The 16,403-nt window shown below is 37.7% G+C and overlaps 1 protein-coding gene across 2 annotated transcripts in view; it reads left to right on the top strand.

Moving 5' to 3' along the window:
* The window catches only part of FSTL5 (follistatin like 5), a 903,458-nt gene that overhangs the window by 832,149 nt on the left and 54,906 nt on the right, over positions 1-16,403 (top strand). For both annotated transcript variants that reach the window (XM_004382055.1, XM_004382054.2), the window contains exons 13-14: positions 3,958-4,065; positions 12,189-12,313. In XM_004382055.1, the coding sequence (XP_004382112.1) occupies positions 3,958-4,065; positions 12,189-12,313 (233 nt within the window). The remainder of the gene's footprint in view (positions 1-3,957; positions 4,066-12,188; positions 12,314-16,403) is intronic.

Raw genomic sequence — 16,403 nt, 5'->3', positions numbered from 1 at the left:
ATAGTGTCCTTCCTTATCCTTTGTGGTGGATTTTACTTTAAAGTCTGTTTTGCCAGAGATTAATATTGCTGCTCCTGCTCTTTTTTGAGTGTTGTTTCCTTGATAAAGTTTCTTCCATCTTTTGAGTTTTAGCTTGTTTGTGTCTTCAAGCCTAAGGTGTGTCTCTTTTAGGCAGCATATAGACGGATCGTGTTTTTTAATCCAGTCTGGCACTCTCTGTCTCTTTATTCGTGCATTTAGTCCATTTACATTCAGCATAATTATTGATAGGTCTGAGTTTAGTGCTGTCATTTTGCTGTCTTTTTTGTGTGTGTTGTTCACAGTTTCTTTGTTTCTCATAATTTTCTGTGCTGAGTTGTTTTTCTTTATGTATTTTCTTTTCATCTTTTTCATTGTTGTTGATTTTGTGTTTGCTGAGTCTTTATATTTTTCTAGTTTTTTATTTTGATTTGTAGGATTATTGGTTTCCTTTTTGGTTACCTTAATATTTATCCTTATTTTTCTAAGTTTATACCAGTCTTTTATTTTTTTATATCAGCTTGACTTCCCCTCCATATGAAAAGTCGATGTCTACGTTTTTTAAGTCCCTCCTTTTTTGTTTCAATGTTGTCATTTTTTACATATTGATATTTCTGTTTCCCTATTTTCAGTGTTTTAGCTTTGATATATTTTTGTGACTTCCCTGTCTGAGTCGATATCCGGTTGCTTTGTCCTGTGTTTTAGTCTTGCATTGTTATCTGATGTTACTGATTTTCTAACTGGAGGACTCCCTTTAGTATTTCTTGTAATTTTGGTTTGGTTGTTCCAAATTCCCTAAACTGTGTATTTGGAAATGCCCTAATTTCGCCATCATATTTGAGAGACAGTTTTGCTGGATATATAATTCTTGACTGGCAATTTTTTTCCTTCAAGTCTTTATATATGTCATCCCGTTGCCTTCTTGCCTGCATGGTTTCTGCTTAGTAGTCCAAGCTTGTTCTAGTTGACTCTCCTTTGTAGAAGACTTTTCTTTTATCCCTAGCCACTCTTAAAATTCTCTCTTTATCTTTGGTTTTGGCAAGTTTGATTATAATATGTCTTGATGACTTTCTTTTGGGATCTACCTTATGTGGGGTTTGATGAGCATCTTGGATAGATATCTTCTCATCTTTCATGATATTAGGGAAGTTTTCTGTCAACAAGTCTTCAACAATTCTCTGTATTTTCTGTTATTCCCCCCGTTCTCATACTCCAATCCCTCGACGGTTATTTCTGTTGATAGAGTCCCACATAACTCTTAGAGTTTCTTCATTTTTTTAAAATTCTTTTATCTGATTTTTCCTCAAATAAGTCAATGCCAAGTGCTTTATCTTCAGTGTCACTAATTCTGACTTTTACTGCCTCGATTCTGCTCTTATGACTTTCTATTGAGTTGTCTTAATTCTGAAATTTTATTGTTAATTTTCTGGATTTCTGATTGCTGTCTCTCTATGGATTCTTGCAGCCTATTAAATTTGTCATTATGCTCTTGAATAACCTTTTTAAGTTCTGCTACTGCTTTGTCTGTGCGTTCTTTGGCTTTCTCTGTGTTTTGTTGAATTTCCTTTCTAATTTCTTGAAGAGTTCTGTCTATTAATCTTTTGTATTCTGCCTCTGGTAATTCCAAGAAATTCTCTTCCTCCAGAAAATTTATCGTTTCTTTATTTTGGGAGCTTGCTGAAGCCATCATGGACTGCCTCTTTATGTGCTTGGATATTGAGCATTGTCTGCGAGCGATCAATGAGTTATTATAATTTTATTTTATATTTGTTTAGTGTGTCCTAGCTTCTTGTTTTGTTTTGATATGCCCAGATAGGCTGCTCATGTGCACTAGTTTGATTATTGGCACCTTTGAAGCTATAACGTCCTGTCACCAGGTAGTTAGGTCTGTAACTAAGTATGTGTTGCCAGGAGTCCATTAAATTTTCTTGTATGGATTCAGCTCAGGTGTCCCAGCAGTCGGTGACCAAGTGTGTGGTGCAGGCTCTCACCTACAGTCTTAGAGAGGCATACGTGATTGGTGTAGCAAAGGTGTCTGGCTGTAGAAGGGGGTCATGTGCTGAGCAAGGCTGGGGGCTGACGGCTGCCCCTGAGTGTCTGAGAGGAAAGTGTGTCCCTGTTCACTAGAGTGAGTAGGTAGTTGAGTTTTGCAGCCAGACTATGAGCACCCTACTCTGTTGGCTTTAAAGACTCAGGGGCAATGCTTATTCTTGGACCCCTGTAGCAGGTGGCTAGGTGGCGTGGGTGGAGCCACCAGTCCTGAAGCCCCTGATGTGGACAGGTAAGGCACCTGCTTAAAGAACAGAGCAGTGTCAAGTGTCACAAACCTGTCACTTCATGGTTGAAACAGTTGAAGTTAGACTTCCAGTGTTTACCCTTATGTACTGTGGTAGTGAGGGCTTACACTGTTGAGATGGGTCCACACAAGTCTATACAGGGGTAGCAGGTACTCAAAGTCTGCAGACCCCTTATGCCTGTGCTTATGCAAAGGAGCTGTGCCAACCCTGAGTTCCCATCTTAAGGGAGCTGGTAGGTTATCTTTTCCCTGTTTGTTAATTTGTTCCCTCTCTAAGGCCAGGAGAATGGGTCAGGGCACCTTATGGGATCTACTTCTGGCCCAGGGCGCTCAGATCTCTGAAGCTGGCCAGACCCGGTGCAGAGCAGAGAGGGAGGAGGTAAATGGGAGAGAGGTATTTTCCCAAATGGGTTTTTTTTTTTTTTTTTAAATCCCCACGTAAGGCCACATACAAATACTTATCTTTAGCCACTTGGGTGCTGCTTTTCACTGGTTCGGAGTGTCCAGGTAGAATCTCTGCTGCCGGATCTCTCTCGATGTGGAAAGTGTCTCCTGAGCAAGCGAGCAGAACTGTATGCCCGCCTCACTGTGCACCCTGAGCTGATCCGGGCTGAAGGGCTGCAGCTCCGGCTGGGTCAGGTCAGGCAATTCCTCGCTGATTCCGAACCCTCTCTCTCTCCTGCCATCACTCAGTCCGATTCCTCAACTTTGCCTTGTTCAAGGCTCTTAGATATTCGTATACAATGAATTCACTTGTTTTGTTCAGGTCTTCGTTGTGAGAGGAACATAGGAAGTGGTCTGACTACTCTGCCATCTTGGCCCCGCCTTCTGGCCGTGTTGATTCTTGCTGAGGGCTTTGAGAGAGAAAATGTTCCATGCCTCACTCTAGTGTCTGGTGGCTGCTGGCAATCTTTGGTGTTCCTTTGCTGCTTTAGCCTTCATTGTCACCCAAAAAAAAAAAAAAAGTGTAATTTACATTATTTTAATTTGTCAGATTGAGCCTTCATCTGTCATTCACTCTTCATTGGTGCTTCATCCATCATCTGTCTCTCTGTGTCTGTCCTGGGATTTTTAAGTAAATTTTAAATGTTATAAATATTAGCAGAAAAATACACATTTAACATACAAAAAAACAAACAAAAATATCTTGCTTTTCTTCTGTCTGTTGTTTTGGGTTTCTCGTTAAGGAAAGTAAATTATGTAATCAGTTAATAGAACTATAACCATATATCAGATTGGTTTTTTAGCATTATAGATGATTAAATCCCATAATCAGCATTTAAATGGGAAAACAAACCCAGTGGTATAAACATGATTCTCACTTGTATTCAATAATTGTTTAAAATGCACATATTATTAATAACTTATATATTGAGGTTCTAAATAACTACACAGCTTGCAGCTTGTGCAGGTGCTGAACGAACATAAGACTATATAAAAGTGTGCAGAGGATGAGCAAAAAAGATGAGTATATGAGTAAAACTGGTATTTCCAATTAGTCGAATGGTGGCTTAGAAAGTCAGATAATTGGCAACATGAGTTTCAAATCTGACGTCTAAACTCAGACTCATCCACATTTTTTTGACAAGCTATAAACTAATATATTACTCTGAAAATTTTCTTTTAATTGTTATGTGTTACAGGCAGTAAGCACAGACCCTGTCCCAGTGAAACTACACTATGATAAATCACATGACCAGGTCTGGGTGCTCAGCTGGGGTACTATGGAAAAGACGTCACCCACGCTACAGGTACGTACACCTGAGTGTGTGTGAGCAAACAGCCATCTTTACACTGGTACGTATCTCATTGGCGATTTAGGACTGTTTTAACAGTGACACTATTTTAAAAGAGGAGAGTGGGATGCAGCATGTAGCATACAACCATAAGAGTTACAATCTAGCCTCAAAGCAGGCATCGTTTCTCCCCAAATGGATAGTATTTCATTATCTGATCACATCCTCATTTCTAATGGGGTAATCTCTGCTGTCATTTTTGTGGAATTTGCTTCTGCTTTGACCTTTTGGTGCAGTGGTTAAGAGCTTGGCTGCTAACCAAAAAGTGGCAGTTCAAATCCACCAGCTGTTCCTTGGAAACACTGTGGGGCAGTTCTACTCTGTCTTATAGGGTCACTATGAGTTGGAATTGACTCAGCAAATCAACAGGTTTAGTTTGGTTTGGTTTTGAAGTTTATTATGTAAGAACGTGGCCAGCAAAGAAAAGAATATACGGATTTTAACAATGACTCTTGGGCATAATTGAGATTTTTGGAGTTACAAGTTAGAAAGAAATCAGAGTGGGAATAGGTAAAAAAAAAAAATTGCCCCTGTAAATGTGGTTTATATTATTGTTCCAATCATCTTGTGATTTTATTACTGCCTTGGCTTTGATGCTGCTTACCAGGCCCTAAATCATGAACCTCTGGTCATTTTTCAGTAACATCTGTTGAAGGCAATGTGTGTGTGTGTGTGTGTGTGTGTTTTGATTGGTTTTCTGTATTGATACTTTTAATGTTTGCGAGGTAATTTCAGTATTGAGATATTTAGCTTATAAGTGACAAGTCTATTTGAATGAAATATTTTAAAAGAACTATCAGAATGATGGCTCGTTTTATATTTTGCTAGAAATGTATGCTATTTGAAACATCTAAAATAGAATATAGTACGTATTTAAGTTATTTATTCTTGCAAATCTGACCACCCCAAAATTGGATGTCCAAAGAATAAGGAAAAATGATTTATTATTACTCACAAGGCCGTGGCTTGCAATGCGGGTTCTCCCGTTAGTCTCATCCAGGATCACTCGTGTGACTGTAGTCATAACTCGGCTGGAGCCGGAGATTTCCCAAATGGTCCTTTCTCTCATGTCTGGGAGCCCTGGTGGCACAGTGGTTAAGAGCTCGGCTGCTAACCAAAAGATCGGCAGTTCGAATCCACCAGGCGCTCCTTGGAAACCCTATGGGGCAATTCTACTCTGTCCTACAGGGTCGCTAAGAGTTGGTTTTGACTCGACGGCAACGGGTTTTCTCGCGTCTGAGCCATGGTCACTTTGGTGCCTTGGGTTTCCTGCACGTGATTGCTCGTAATCTAGATCGGCATCTTCACAGCATGGTGATGTCAGGTTTCAAGAAACAGAGTGGCAGCGGCAAGACCAATTAAGTCTTTGCTGCAGAGCTCACACAAGGTCAGTTCTTCCACAACCCATTCATCAAAGCAAGTCACACCTACAAACCCACATTCAAGAGGGTGGAGTAATACACTCAGTCTCTTGATGGGAGAAGCAAAATCTTCACATCTTGGGCAATTTTTATCATGGTCTATACAATATGGTAATTGGGTTTAGTTATTTGCTATTTTGTATATGAAGCATAGTCTTGGCAAGATAAATAAAATAGTTGAACATTATAAAATTTTAAAACATATGATTCCTATGAATTATTTTATTACTATTAACTTTAAAATAAAATGCTTATGAAGATTAAAAAACAATTTTTTAAGTTGTATTTATTTTCAATATACCAAATTCTTCCATATAGATTCCACCCCCCAACCCTTGACACCCTCTGATGTATGCTATTTGGATAGATTCGTAACTTTTCTAGTTTTTCAATATTTCCAGAAAGCAGTTTAGGCAAACTGTTGATATCACATAGAAGGAAAAAAAAAAAAATCTAGTGATTGAAAGCAAATTCGTACACATTATCCAGCCCTCCAAAAATGGGTTCTTTATTTTCTTCTGAATGTCTATTAAGAAAAAAATAAGTTAGAATTTGGTGAACATTTAAAAATATTTGATAGAGGACAGTGACTGGTAAGTCACGCACCTGAACATATACAATACAGTACAAAACTTGAAAATACCCTTAAAAATAGTACATGCAAGAAGAGTTATTCATTTATGGTTTTTATAACAGAAAGAGAGAAAGGAAAGGGAGAGAAGATTGATCTTGACAGGAAAAACAGAGAAAAATACATTTATTATTCAAGGAGCATGTTAGTGTGCATATCCTAAGCCAAAGTCCCCATGAGGTGATGCAGTGAGAGCCTAACATTGCTGCACACATGCACCATGGTTGCAGTAGAGGAGTAAAACCTTGATATTATAGTCTCTACATGTTCAGCCAGATGGATCCTGGCTAAAAGCAGAGAATACAAGAAAGATGTTTACCTGTGTTTTATTGACTCTGCAAAGGCATTCAGCTGTGTGGATCATAGAAAAATATGGATAACATTGCCAAGAATGGGAATTCCAAAACATTCAATTGTGCTTGTGAGGAACCTGTACATAGAGCAAGAGGCAGTTGTTCGAACAGAACATGGGGATACTGCATGATTTAAAGTCAGGAAAGGTGTGTGTCGGGGTTGTATCCTTTCACCATATTTATTCAATCTGTATGCTGAGCAAATAATCCAAAAAACTGGACTATATGAAGAAGAAGGGGGCATCAGGATTGGAGGAAGACTTATTAACAACCTGCATTATGCAGATGACACAGCCATGCTTGCTGGAAATGAAGAGGATTTGAAGCAATTACTGATGAATATCAAAGATTATGGCCTTCAGTGTGGATTACACCTCAACATGAAGAAAACAAAAATCTTCACAACTGGGCCAATAAGCAACATCATGATAAACAGAGAAAAGATTGACGTTGTCAAGGATTTCATTTTACTTGGATCCACAATCAACACCCATGGAAGCAGCAGTCAAGAAATCAAAGGACACATTGCATTGGGAAAATCTGCTGCAAAAGATCTCCTAAAAATGTTAAAAAGCAAAGATGTCACTTTGAAGACTAAGGTATGCCTAATTCAAGCCATGGTATTTTCAATCACCTTATATGCTTGGGAAAGCTGGACAATGGATAAGGAAGACCAGTGAGAATTAATGCCTTTGAATTGTGATATTGGTGAAGAATATTGACTATACCATGGACTACCAGAAGAATGAACAAATCTGTCTTGGAAGAAGTACAACCAGAATGCTCCTTAGAAGCAGGGATGGCAAGACTTCATCTCACATAGTTTGGACATATCATCAGTAGGAATCAGTCCCTGGAGAAAGACATCATGCTTGGTAAAGTAGAAGGTTAGTGAAAAAGAAGAGGACCCTCAAGGAGATGAATTGATACAGTGGCTGCAACAATGGGCTCAAACATAGCAACAATTGTGAGGATGGCATAAGACTGGACAGTGTTTCATTTTGTTGTACACAGAGTCGCTAAGAGTGGGAACTGACTCAACAGAACCTAACAACAACGCATTTATATAGGTTGCTGGCATATAGGCAGATCCTCTTTTCTGGAGAGAAAAAGAGAGATTTTTACTCTGAAGTTTTTGTAAATCATCTCCAGGGAGTTATTCTGAAATTCAGTAGCTCTCTCAGAAATTACTCTGAAATGTAAGCAAATTGCAAATTTCTCAGTCTCTCCAAACCAATACATTATCTGTAGCTTCCAAGAAATGTTGGCTATACCATTGTCCTTTAACAAAGTTTGTCAAAGGCTTTGCTCAGATAAAGTCCAGACTGTGGAGAAATGTGAAAATACTCATGGATTATCTCCCAAAAGGGTTATCAGGAAATATCTAAAAAAAATAAAAAAGGGGGGAGGATTTAAAATGTGTTTGAAAACGGCTCCAGACAGATGGGGTGGCAGTGGGAGGTGGTTGCTATCGGTTGTTGGAAGCCATCACACATGGAGAGCAGGACCAGGGTGCCACTAGGAATGAATCAAGGGTTCTTACAAGATCAGACATATTGACTAATAGATCAATCAGATCAATCTGTGTGTCCTTGCAGTCAATCGACTCTAACCTGACCTTGGTTATCCGACATGATCTGTTGAATTCCAGAGGCACAGAAAACCTAGAATCAACAGGGAAGAAGGTCTAGACTGAAGAGAGCTAGGGAAGCAGCATTGTATTTTTTCTGACCTAAGACTCTGCCAAGCACAAAAGTGATATTCAATAAATATCCCTTTAGTGAAATGAAGTGTTTTTGCTTAACTTTCACTGCTAATTTACTTCACTTTTTATAATGGTGGTCTCTCTGTCACTAAGTTGGGATTATAATTCTTCCATTTGACGGAATACCAATTAAGACATTTCAACAAATGGATGCCATTCTGGAAGTCCTCACTTGTCTATGCCAATAAATTTGGTAGACAGTTACCTGGCCAGCTGACTAAAAGAGATCCATATTTATGCCTATTCCCAAAAAAGGTGATCCAACCAAATGCGGAAATTGTCTTACAATATCAATAATATCACACACAAGTAAAATTTTGCTAAAAATCATTCAAACGTGGCTGTACCAGTATATCAACAAGGAACTGCCAAACTTTCAAGACAGATTCAGAAGAGGATGTGGAATCAGGAATATCATTGCTAATGTCAGGTAGATCCTGGCTGAAAGCAGAGAATACCAGAAAGATATTTACCTGTGTTTTATTGACTATGCAAAGGCATTTGACTGTGTGGATCATTACAAATTACTGGTAACATTGCCAAGAATTGGAATTCCAAAACACTTAATTGTGCTCACAAGGAACCTGTACATAGATCAAGAGGCAGTCGTTCGAACAGAAGAATGGGATACTGCATGGTTTAAAGTCAGGAAAAGTGTGCATCAGGGTTCTATCCTTTAGTCACATTTATTCAATCTGTGTGCTGAGCAAACATTCTGAGAAGCTGGACTATATGAAGAAGAACAGGGCATCAAGATTGGAAGAAGACTCATTAACAACCTGCGTTATGCACGTGACACAACCTCGCTTGCTGGAATTGAAGCGGACTTGAAGCACTTACTGATGAAGATGACACCTCAACATGCAGAACACAAAAAATCCTCACAACTGGACCAATAAGCAACATCATGGTAAACGGAGAAAAGATTGAAGTTGTCAAGGATTTCATTGTACTTGGATCCACAATCAACACTCATGGAAGCAGCTGTCAAGAAATCAAAAGATGCATTGCATTGAGCGAATACGCTGCGAAACACCTCTTTAAAGTGTTGAAAAGCAAACAAGTCACCTTGAAGACTAAGGTGCGCCTGACCCAAGCCATGGTGTTTTCAATCACCTCCTAAGCATGAGAAAGCCGGATGATAAATAAGGAAGACCGAAGAAGAATTGATGCCTTTGAATTGTGGTGTTGGCGAAGAATATTGAACATAACCACGGACTGCCAAAAGAACAAACAAGTCTGTCTTGGAGGAAGTAAACCAGAATGCTCCTTAGAAGCAAGGATGATGAGACTATGTCTTACACACTTTGGACATGTCATCAGGAGTGATCAGTCCCTGGAGAAGGACCTCATGCTTGGTAAAGTAGAGGGTCAGTAGAAAAGAGGAAGACCCTCAAGAAGATGGATTGACACAGTGGCTGCAACAATGGGCCTAAGCATAGCGATGATTGTGAGGATAGTGCAGGACCAGGTATTGTTTTGTTCTGTTTTACACAGCATCCCTATGAGTTGGAATCAACTCTATGGCATCTAACAACAACAAAGACTTTGTAGTGTTATTTGAAAGTAGAATGGAGAAATGCCTGTAAATTACTTTGACCACCTAACGGCTCATAGCAAGCTCTTAGTAAATACTATTATGGCTGCTATTAATGTAATTATTATTACTGATTTAAAATATGTGAAAGTATATTTTTAAAGTTATACACTTTTATACAAGAAGAGATCACTGTGCGGTGCAAACAGTTTGCGTTCAGCTACCAATCAAAGTTTGGCGGTTCGAACCCAGCCAGGGACATATTGGAAGAAAGACCTGGAAATCTGCTGCCATAAAAATGGTTGTTGTTGTTGTTGTTAGGTGCTGTCGAGTGAGTTCTGACTCATGGCGACCCTATGTACAACAGAACAAAACACTGCCTGGTCCTGTGCCATACTCATAATCATTGCTATTTTTGAGCCCATTGTTGTAGCCACTGTGTCAATCTGTCTTGTTGAGGGTCTCCTTCTTTTTCTCTGACCCTCTGCTTTACCAAGGATGATGTCCCTATCCAGGGACTGGTCCCTTCTAATAACATGTCCAATGTAAGGGAGATGAAGTCTCCACATCCTCGCTTCTAAGGAACATTCTGGCTGTACTTCTTCCAAGACAGATTTGTCCATTCTTCTGGCAGTCCATGGTATAGTCAATATTCTTTGCCAATATTTACTATGATGCATAATTCAAACGCATCAATTCTTCTTCAGTCTTCCTTATTCATTGTTCAGCTTTCGCATTCATTCGAGGAGATTGAAAATGCCGTGGCTTGGGTCAGGCCCACCTTAGTCCTCAAAGTGACATCTTTGCTTTTTAACATCTGTGAAGAGTATATCCAAGAAAGCCCTATGAGCTCAGTTGTACTCTTTAACACATGGGGTTTCCATGGGGTGGGGCCCACTCGACAGCAGCTAACGACAGCAACAATAACAACATACAATAAAAAGAAAAGAAAATGTGTAGAGTTCCCACCTTGTTACTTGTTCTTTATGAAATTCTTGTAATTATTATTGTAGAATGGCTAAAATCCAGTGACAAATTTCAAGTTATATTCTCAATTAACAAAATTTGTATGGTGTTGTTAAAGCTTTTTATCAAGTATTTTTGACTATTTTTTCTGGCACTTGGTATGCCCATATTGATTTAGGTGGGCGCCATGTGATCAGTTCTGGCTAAAGATTGTGATGTAAATTAAACATTTAAATGGACAGCTACTCTCTCAGACACCTGGAATCAAGGAGGAAAGATCCTACCAAATTGCTCTGGGAAAGTCACAAGTGAAAAGCAAAAAAAAAAAATTCTATTTTAAGCCACTAAGACTTTGTTTTGTTGTTATTCTGTTTTGTTTTAACTGGAACAAAATATAGCCTATCCTCACTTCTACAATAATTAATCTATTTTGAACTAATATGGTGATTTTCAATGGAACTCAATAGAAGTATACTTGTTTCAATTAAGAAAATACGGCTTTTCTGAAAAACGAAAGTAAAAGTGAGTTTTTAACTTCTGTCATAAAAACCAAAGGACAAGACTCAGCTGTGAATAATAAAACTCTGTTTAAATTAAAGAATAGTTTAGGAAGTATAGTTTGGTGACCAAATATAGAAAGTATTAAGAAGGGGAAAAAATAAAGATGGGAGGGCCTTTTTAAGGCTAAAGCAGAATAATGGTTATGTGCAGCAGGGGGAATAGAAAGGAACAGACAGGTATGAGAAATTGGAAGGAAGAACTGATAGATTTGGTAAACAATGGAATAGAGGAAAACAAGTTCAGATATAGTGATCTTTCCTTCAATTGACTATAAAACCATAAAAACCAGCTAAGGTTGAAAATTTAGATAAGAGAAACAGTTTTTGATTAAAACTTATAAATCAGTTATGTTCAATCTTATAGAAGGAAAACATTTGAAAGTATGGTTTAATCTATTTTAAGATTCTTAAATGCTAAAATATTTCATATGATTTATTTTGGAGTTTTCAGCCCTACGTGACAGATCTGTTTTATTAGAGAGGTTTTCTCACTACTATCTCATTTAAATCACCTTAACTGTTTAAAAATTATTATTATAGCAAGCTTAACATTTTTATAATAGAGAAGTTGTATATAGGTTTTATATTTTTATCAGAAAATATTTAAATTTAAAAAAAATTTCTTTATAGAAACAGAAGTTTCTATATTGAAAATAAGTGAAATAATTACAGAATTGCAATGTGGTTAATAATATACAAATTTTGAGGATGGTAGTAGAGAGTTTTTGAAAACAATGCCAGAAATGCCAGAAATAGATTGATTTTCTCTCTAAATAAATTGAAGCTCTTACTGTTTAGCTACCGGAGTGCCTTACAGAGGTCTCTGACACAGGTGTTCTGTTTAGGTGATCACCCTAGCCAGTGGCAATGTGCCCCACCACACCATCCACACACAGCCGGTCGGAAAGCGATTTGACAGAGTGGACGATTTCTTCATTCCCACCACCACGCTCATCATCACACACATGAGGTAAGTGCTAACATGAGTGATTGACGTTTCAGTGTGTCTCTAGTTTTAATGAATAACTGCATGAAATCATAAAACAATTATTTTAGTTCTAAAACAGACACAGGTGTATGTGACTTAGCTTTGTCTCATCTGCTTGATGAACCTGTATTTGTCAACCTGGTATTTTCCTACTGATGAACTTCCCATCACATATTTCTTCATCTGCCTCACAGAGAAGGGAATTTCTAAAGATGCAGTTGTGTTTGATATCAATTTAAGTTAATGTTTTTGTGAATTCCCACTGGAGCTCTTCATATTAGGCTCTTCGGAATACTGATGTTTCCTGAATGACTTCTTAAGATGAGAGGTTGTTCACAGCATAGTTCATGATTGTGGCATATAAATTTATCCCATATATTATTATAAAATCCTAAATCAACTTGTGCCCATATCAAAATTAATATAAAATTTTATTAAGAAGTATAATACGTGGAAAAGAAATGTTTGGGATTTGCATTTCGTTTGAGAAAATGTGTCGGTGTTTTCCGTGTCTCTATATATTTACAGAAGGTGACGGGTAATAATACTGTCTAATACCATCAGTCTAAAGTTTCATAGAAGCTTTTTAAACATGCTCAAAGGGACAACACTGACATATCACAATGTCTAGTACTATATTTTTTAGTTTATTGAAACAATTTTAAAATATTTTCTTTGCAAAATGATAAAAAGCAATTTGAAACAAACTAATATTTTTTCCTGTCCTTCAACTGAATTCTGAGGTGACAGAACTCTCTAGATATGTGATAGGAGCAATTATTTGATCCTTGTCTGTATTTTTTCTTGTACTAAAATGAAAATTATGTCATCTAAAAAAATGGAGTTGAGAATTCAGAATTCTGTTGAATTTAACTCTGTTGAATTTAACAGAATTCTGAATTCAGCAATGAAATTTACAAAAATAAAAATAGAGATTGATAAACAAGAATTGTAATTCACAGTCAAAAATACCAGAAAATATTTCTCGCTCAGCCAAGATTTTAGTACTTGTCAAGTAATTGACTATTATTTTAGGAATTTCTATTAATATGCTCAGCAATAAAATGATCAACTGTAAAATCCTGTCAAAACCTGTTACATGTTCGTATAGTAAATAAGTAGCACTTAAAATTGCAGAATACTTGAAAACTATTTACATCAAAGTAATGATTTTGAGGTTCCGCCTGCAAGCGCCATAATAGTTCAAAGACAGAAGACATCAGTGTGTGAGCTGAAACTGGTAGCAGCCAAGATGGAAACTAACTAATATATAAAGTTTGTATACTTATCTGATGAGGATAAACTTTCATATAATTGTCACTGGGTTTGTGATTAACAAATATTCTTTTGTAATTTTCAATAATTATTTTAAAGTTGTTGACAGATTATTACTAATCACTTCTTACCAACTGTACTAATTTTAATTACAATTATTACTAATTGTATATGCAGTACTAGATTTTATTTATCCCATTTTTTATTGCCTATTACTGTGCTTACTGTAGTATTATTACATTGGCTTATTCTTTTCTGAAAACATGATATTAATGTATGTATTTGTTTAATTCCAGTTTCTCTGACACTGTTAGTCCCTGGGTGGTGCAAATGGTTAAGGCCTGGACTACTAACCAAAAGGTTGGCAGTTCAAACCCACCCAAAGATACCTCAGAAGTAAGGTCTTGTGATCCGCTTCTGAAAACCCTGTGGAGCCGTCCTACTCTGCACACTTGGGTTGGCCATGAGTCTGAATTGACCCTATGGCAACTAACAACAATATGACACTTCTAGAGACAACACTGTATGATTGTTTATTTTTCCCACAACATGAACATTATCATCGTGTTAAAATAGCTACCAGAGGAAGACTATATACCGATGCAGCAAGTTCTGTGTATAACCCTGTGTTCCTAGATAACTGATATACCTTTATGACATAGCATCTTTTTTTTTTTTTTTTATTGTGCTTTAGGTGAAGGTTTACAGAACAAATATTTTCTCATTCAACAGTCAGTACACATATTGTTTTATGACATTGATTAATAACCCCATGACATGTCAACACTCTCCCTTCTCAACCTTGGAGGACCTTTTTTTTTTGGTGAAAATATATATAGCCAAAGATACACCATTTCAAAAATTTTGACATGTACAATTCAGTGACATCTATTACATTCTTCCAGTTGTGCTGCTATTCTCACTTTAGATGAAGGTTTACAGAACAAAATAGTTTCTCATTAAACAGTTAGTACACATATTGCCCTATGACAATGGTTAACAACCCCACTACATGTCAACACTGTCCTTACTCAACCTTGGGTTCCCTATCACAGGCTTTCCTGTCCCCTTCTGCCTTCTAATCCTTGTCCCTGGACTGCTGTGCCTCATTAGCTCCATTTTGGTTTATGGGGCTGTCCAATCCCCGGCTGAATGGTGAACCTCAGGAGTGACTTCACCGCTGAGCTAGAAGGGTGTCGGGTGGCCATACTCTCGGGGTTTCTCCAGTCTCTTGTCAGGCCAGTAAATATGGTCTTTCTGTGTGTGTTAGAATTTTGTTCTACATCCTTCTCAAGCTCTGTCCAGGACCCTCTGTTGTGATCCCTGTCAGAGCAGTCAGTGGTGGTAGCCGGGCACCATCTAGCTGTACTGGACTCAGTCTGGTGGAGGCCTTGGTAGCTGTGGTCCATTAGTCCTTTGGACTAATCTTTTCCTTGTATCCTATTCTCTTCATTCTCCCTTGATCCTGAAGGGGTGAGACCAGTGGAGTATCTTAGATGGCTGCTTACAGGCTTTTAAGACCTCAGATGCTACTCTCCAAGGTAGAATGTAGAACATTGTCTTTATAAACTTTGTTATGCCAATTAAGCTAGATGTTCCCCGAGACCATGGTCCCCACAGCCCTCTGCCAAGCAATTCAGTCCCTCAGGGAGTTTGGATGTCTATGGAGCTTCCATGACCTTTCCTTGTACAAGTTATGCTGGCTTCCTCAGTATTGTGTACTGTCTCACCCTGCACTAAAGTTACCACTTATCTATTGTACGGCATAGCATCTTTTTTAGGCTTGGAGTGATTACTATGTAGATGGACTTGGAGCTAATAATATAATAATATCCAAATAATGCCAACAAATATAAGACAAAATTATAATTTGTTCTATATATTATGAGAAAGACTAAAAATATACTTGAGGATATTTTTAGACATTTTTATCCCGTAAGTGCCCTGGTGGCTCAGTGGTTAAGTGCTCGACTGCCAACTGAAAGGCTGGTGGTTTGAATTAACCAGCTGCTCCGCAGGAGACAGATGTGGCAGTCTGCTTCTGTGAAGATTTACAGCCTCAGAAACTCTATGGGGCAGTTCTACTCTGTCCTATACGGTTGTTATGAGTCTGAATAGACTGTATGGAAATGGGTTTGGATTTTTTGGTAGGAATTTTTAGTGACCTGCGGAGTATTTTGACAAAACTTCTAAACGTACTAAATTAAATTATATCAATACTACTCACATACAAATTCCCATTTTAATGAACGTGAATGATCTTCAGATTCCCTAAAATGCACCTTAAAACAACTATTCTTACTGCTACAGTGAATGGTAAGAATAAGAACATGTATTTCCAAAAATAAAGTATGTGAAGTATTCAAACATCATGAGAGTTTATTCCACATCAGTAAACTTGAGGGACACATATGTTTATTTTTCCTCTTATCAATTTCATGAAACATAGTTCTAAGCATATTTGGTATGTTTTTAAGTATATGTTGCTGACACTGAATTTTTTATGTGATGTTCAGAATCTGTGACTACTTTCTGACTGATTTGCTCAGTGGATATTCCCATGCCAGGCAGAGGGTCTGCAAGGCACATAGTATGTGCTCACTTAATCTCAGTTTCTTTCCTCTGCCCTGCATCGCGTTAATCTGCCTCTCTTTCAAACCGCTACTCTTTATTTCCAATAATTTCTCTCTCTCATGGCTGAAAAGCCCTTGGACAAGTTTCAGGATTTTGTATCCTCAGAGCCTAGAAACTGGTAAGCATTTAAATAATTAATTAATTTCTCATAGGAACGGAAGTA

Source organism: Trichechus manatus, unplaced genomic scaffold (assembly GCF_000243295.1).
Source record: "Trichechus manatus latirostris isolate Lorelei unplaced genomic scaffold, TriManLat1.0 scaffold00089, whole genome shotgun sequence".
NCBI classification, from domain to species: Eukaryota; Metazoa; Chordata; class Mammalia; order Sirenia; family Trichechidae; genus Trichechus; species Trichechus manatus.
Note: the sequence above shows the minus strand (reverse complement) of the source record. Positions and strands in the feature narration are given on the sequence as shown.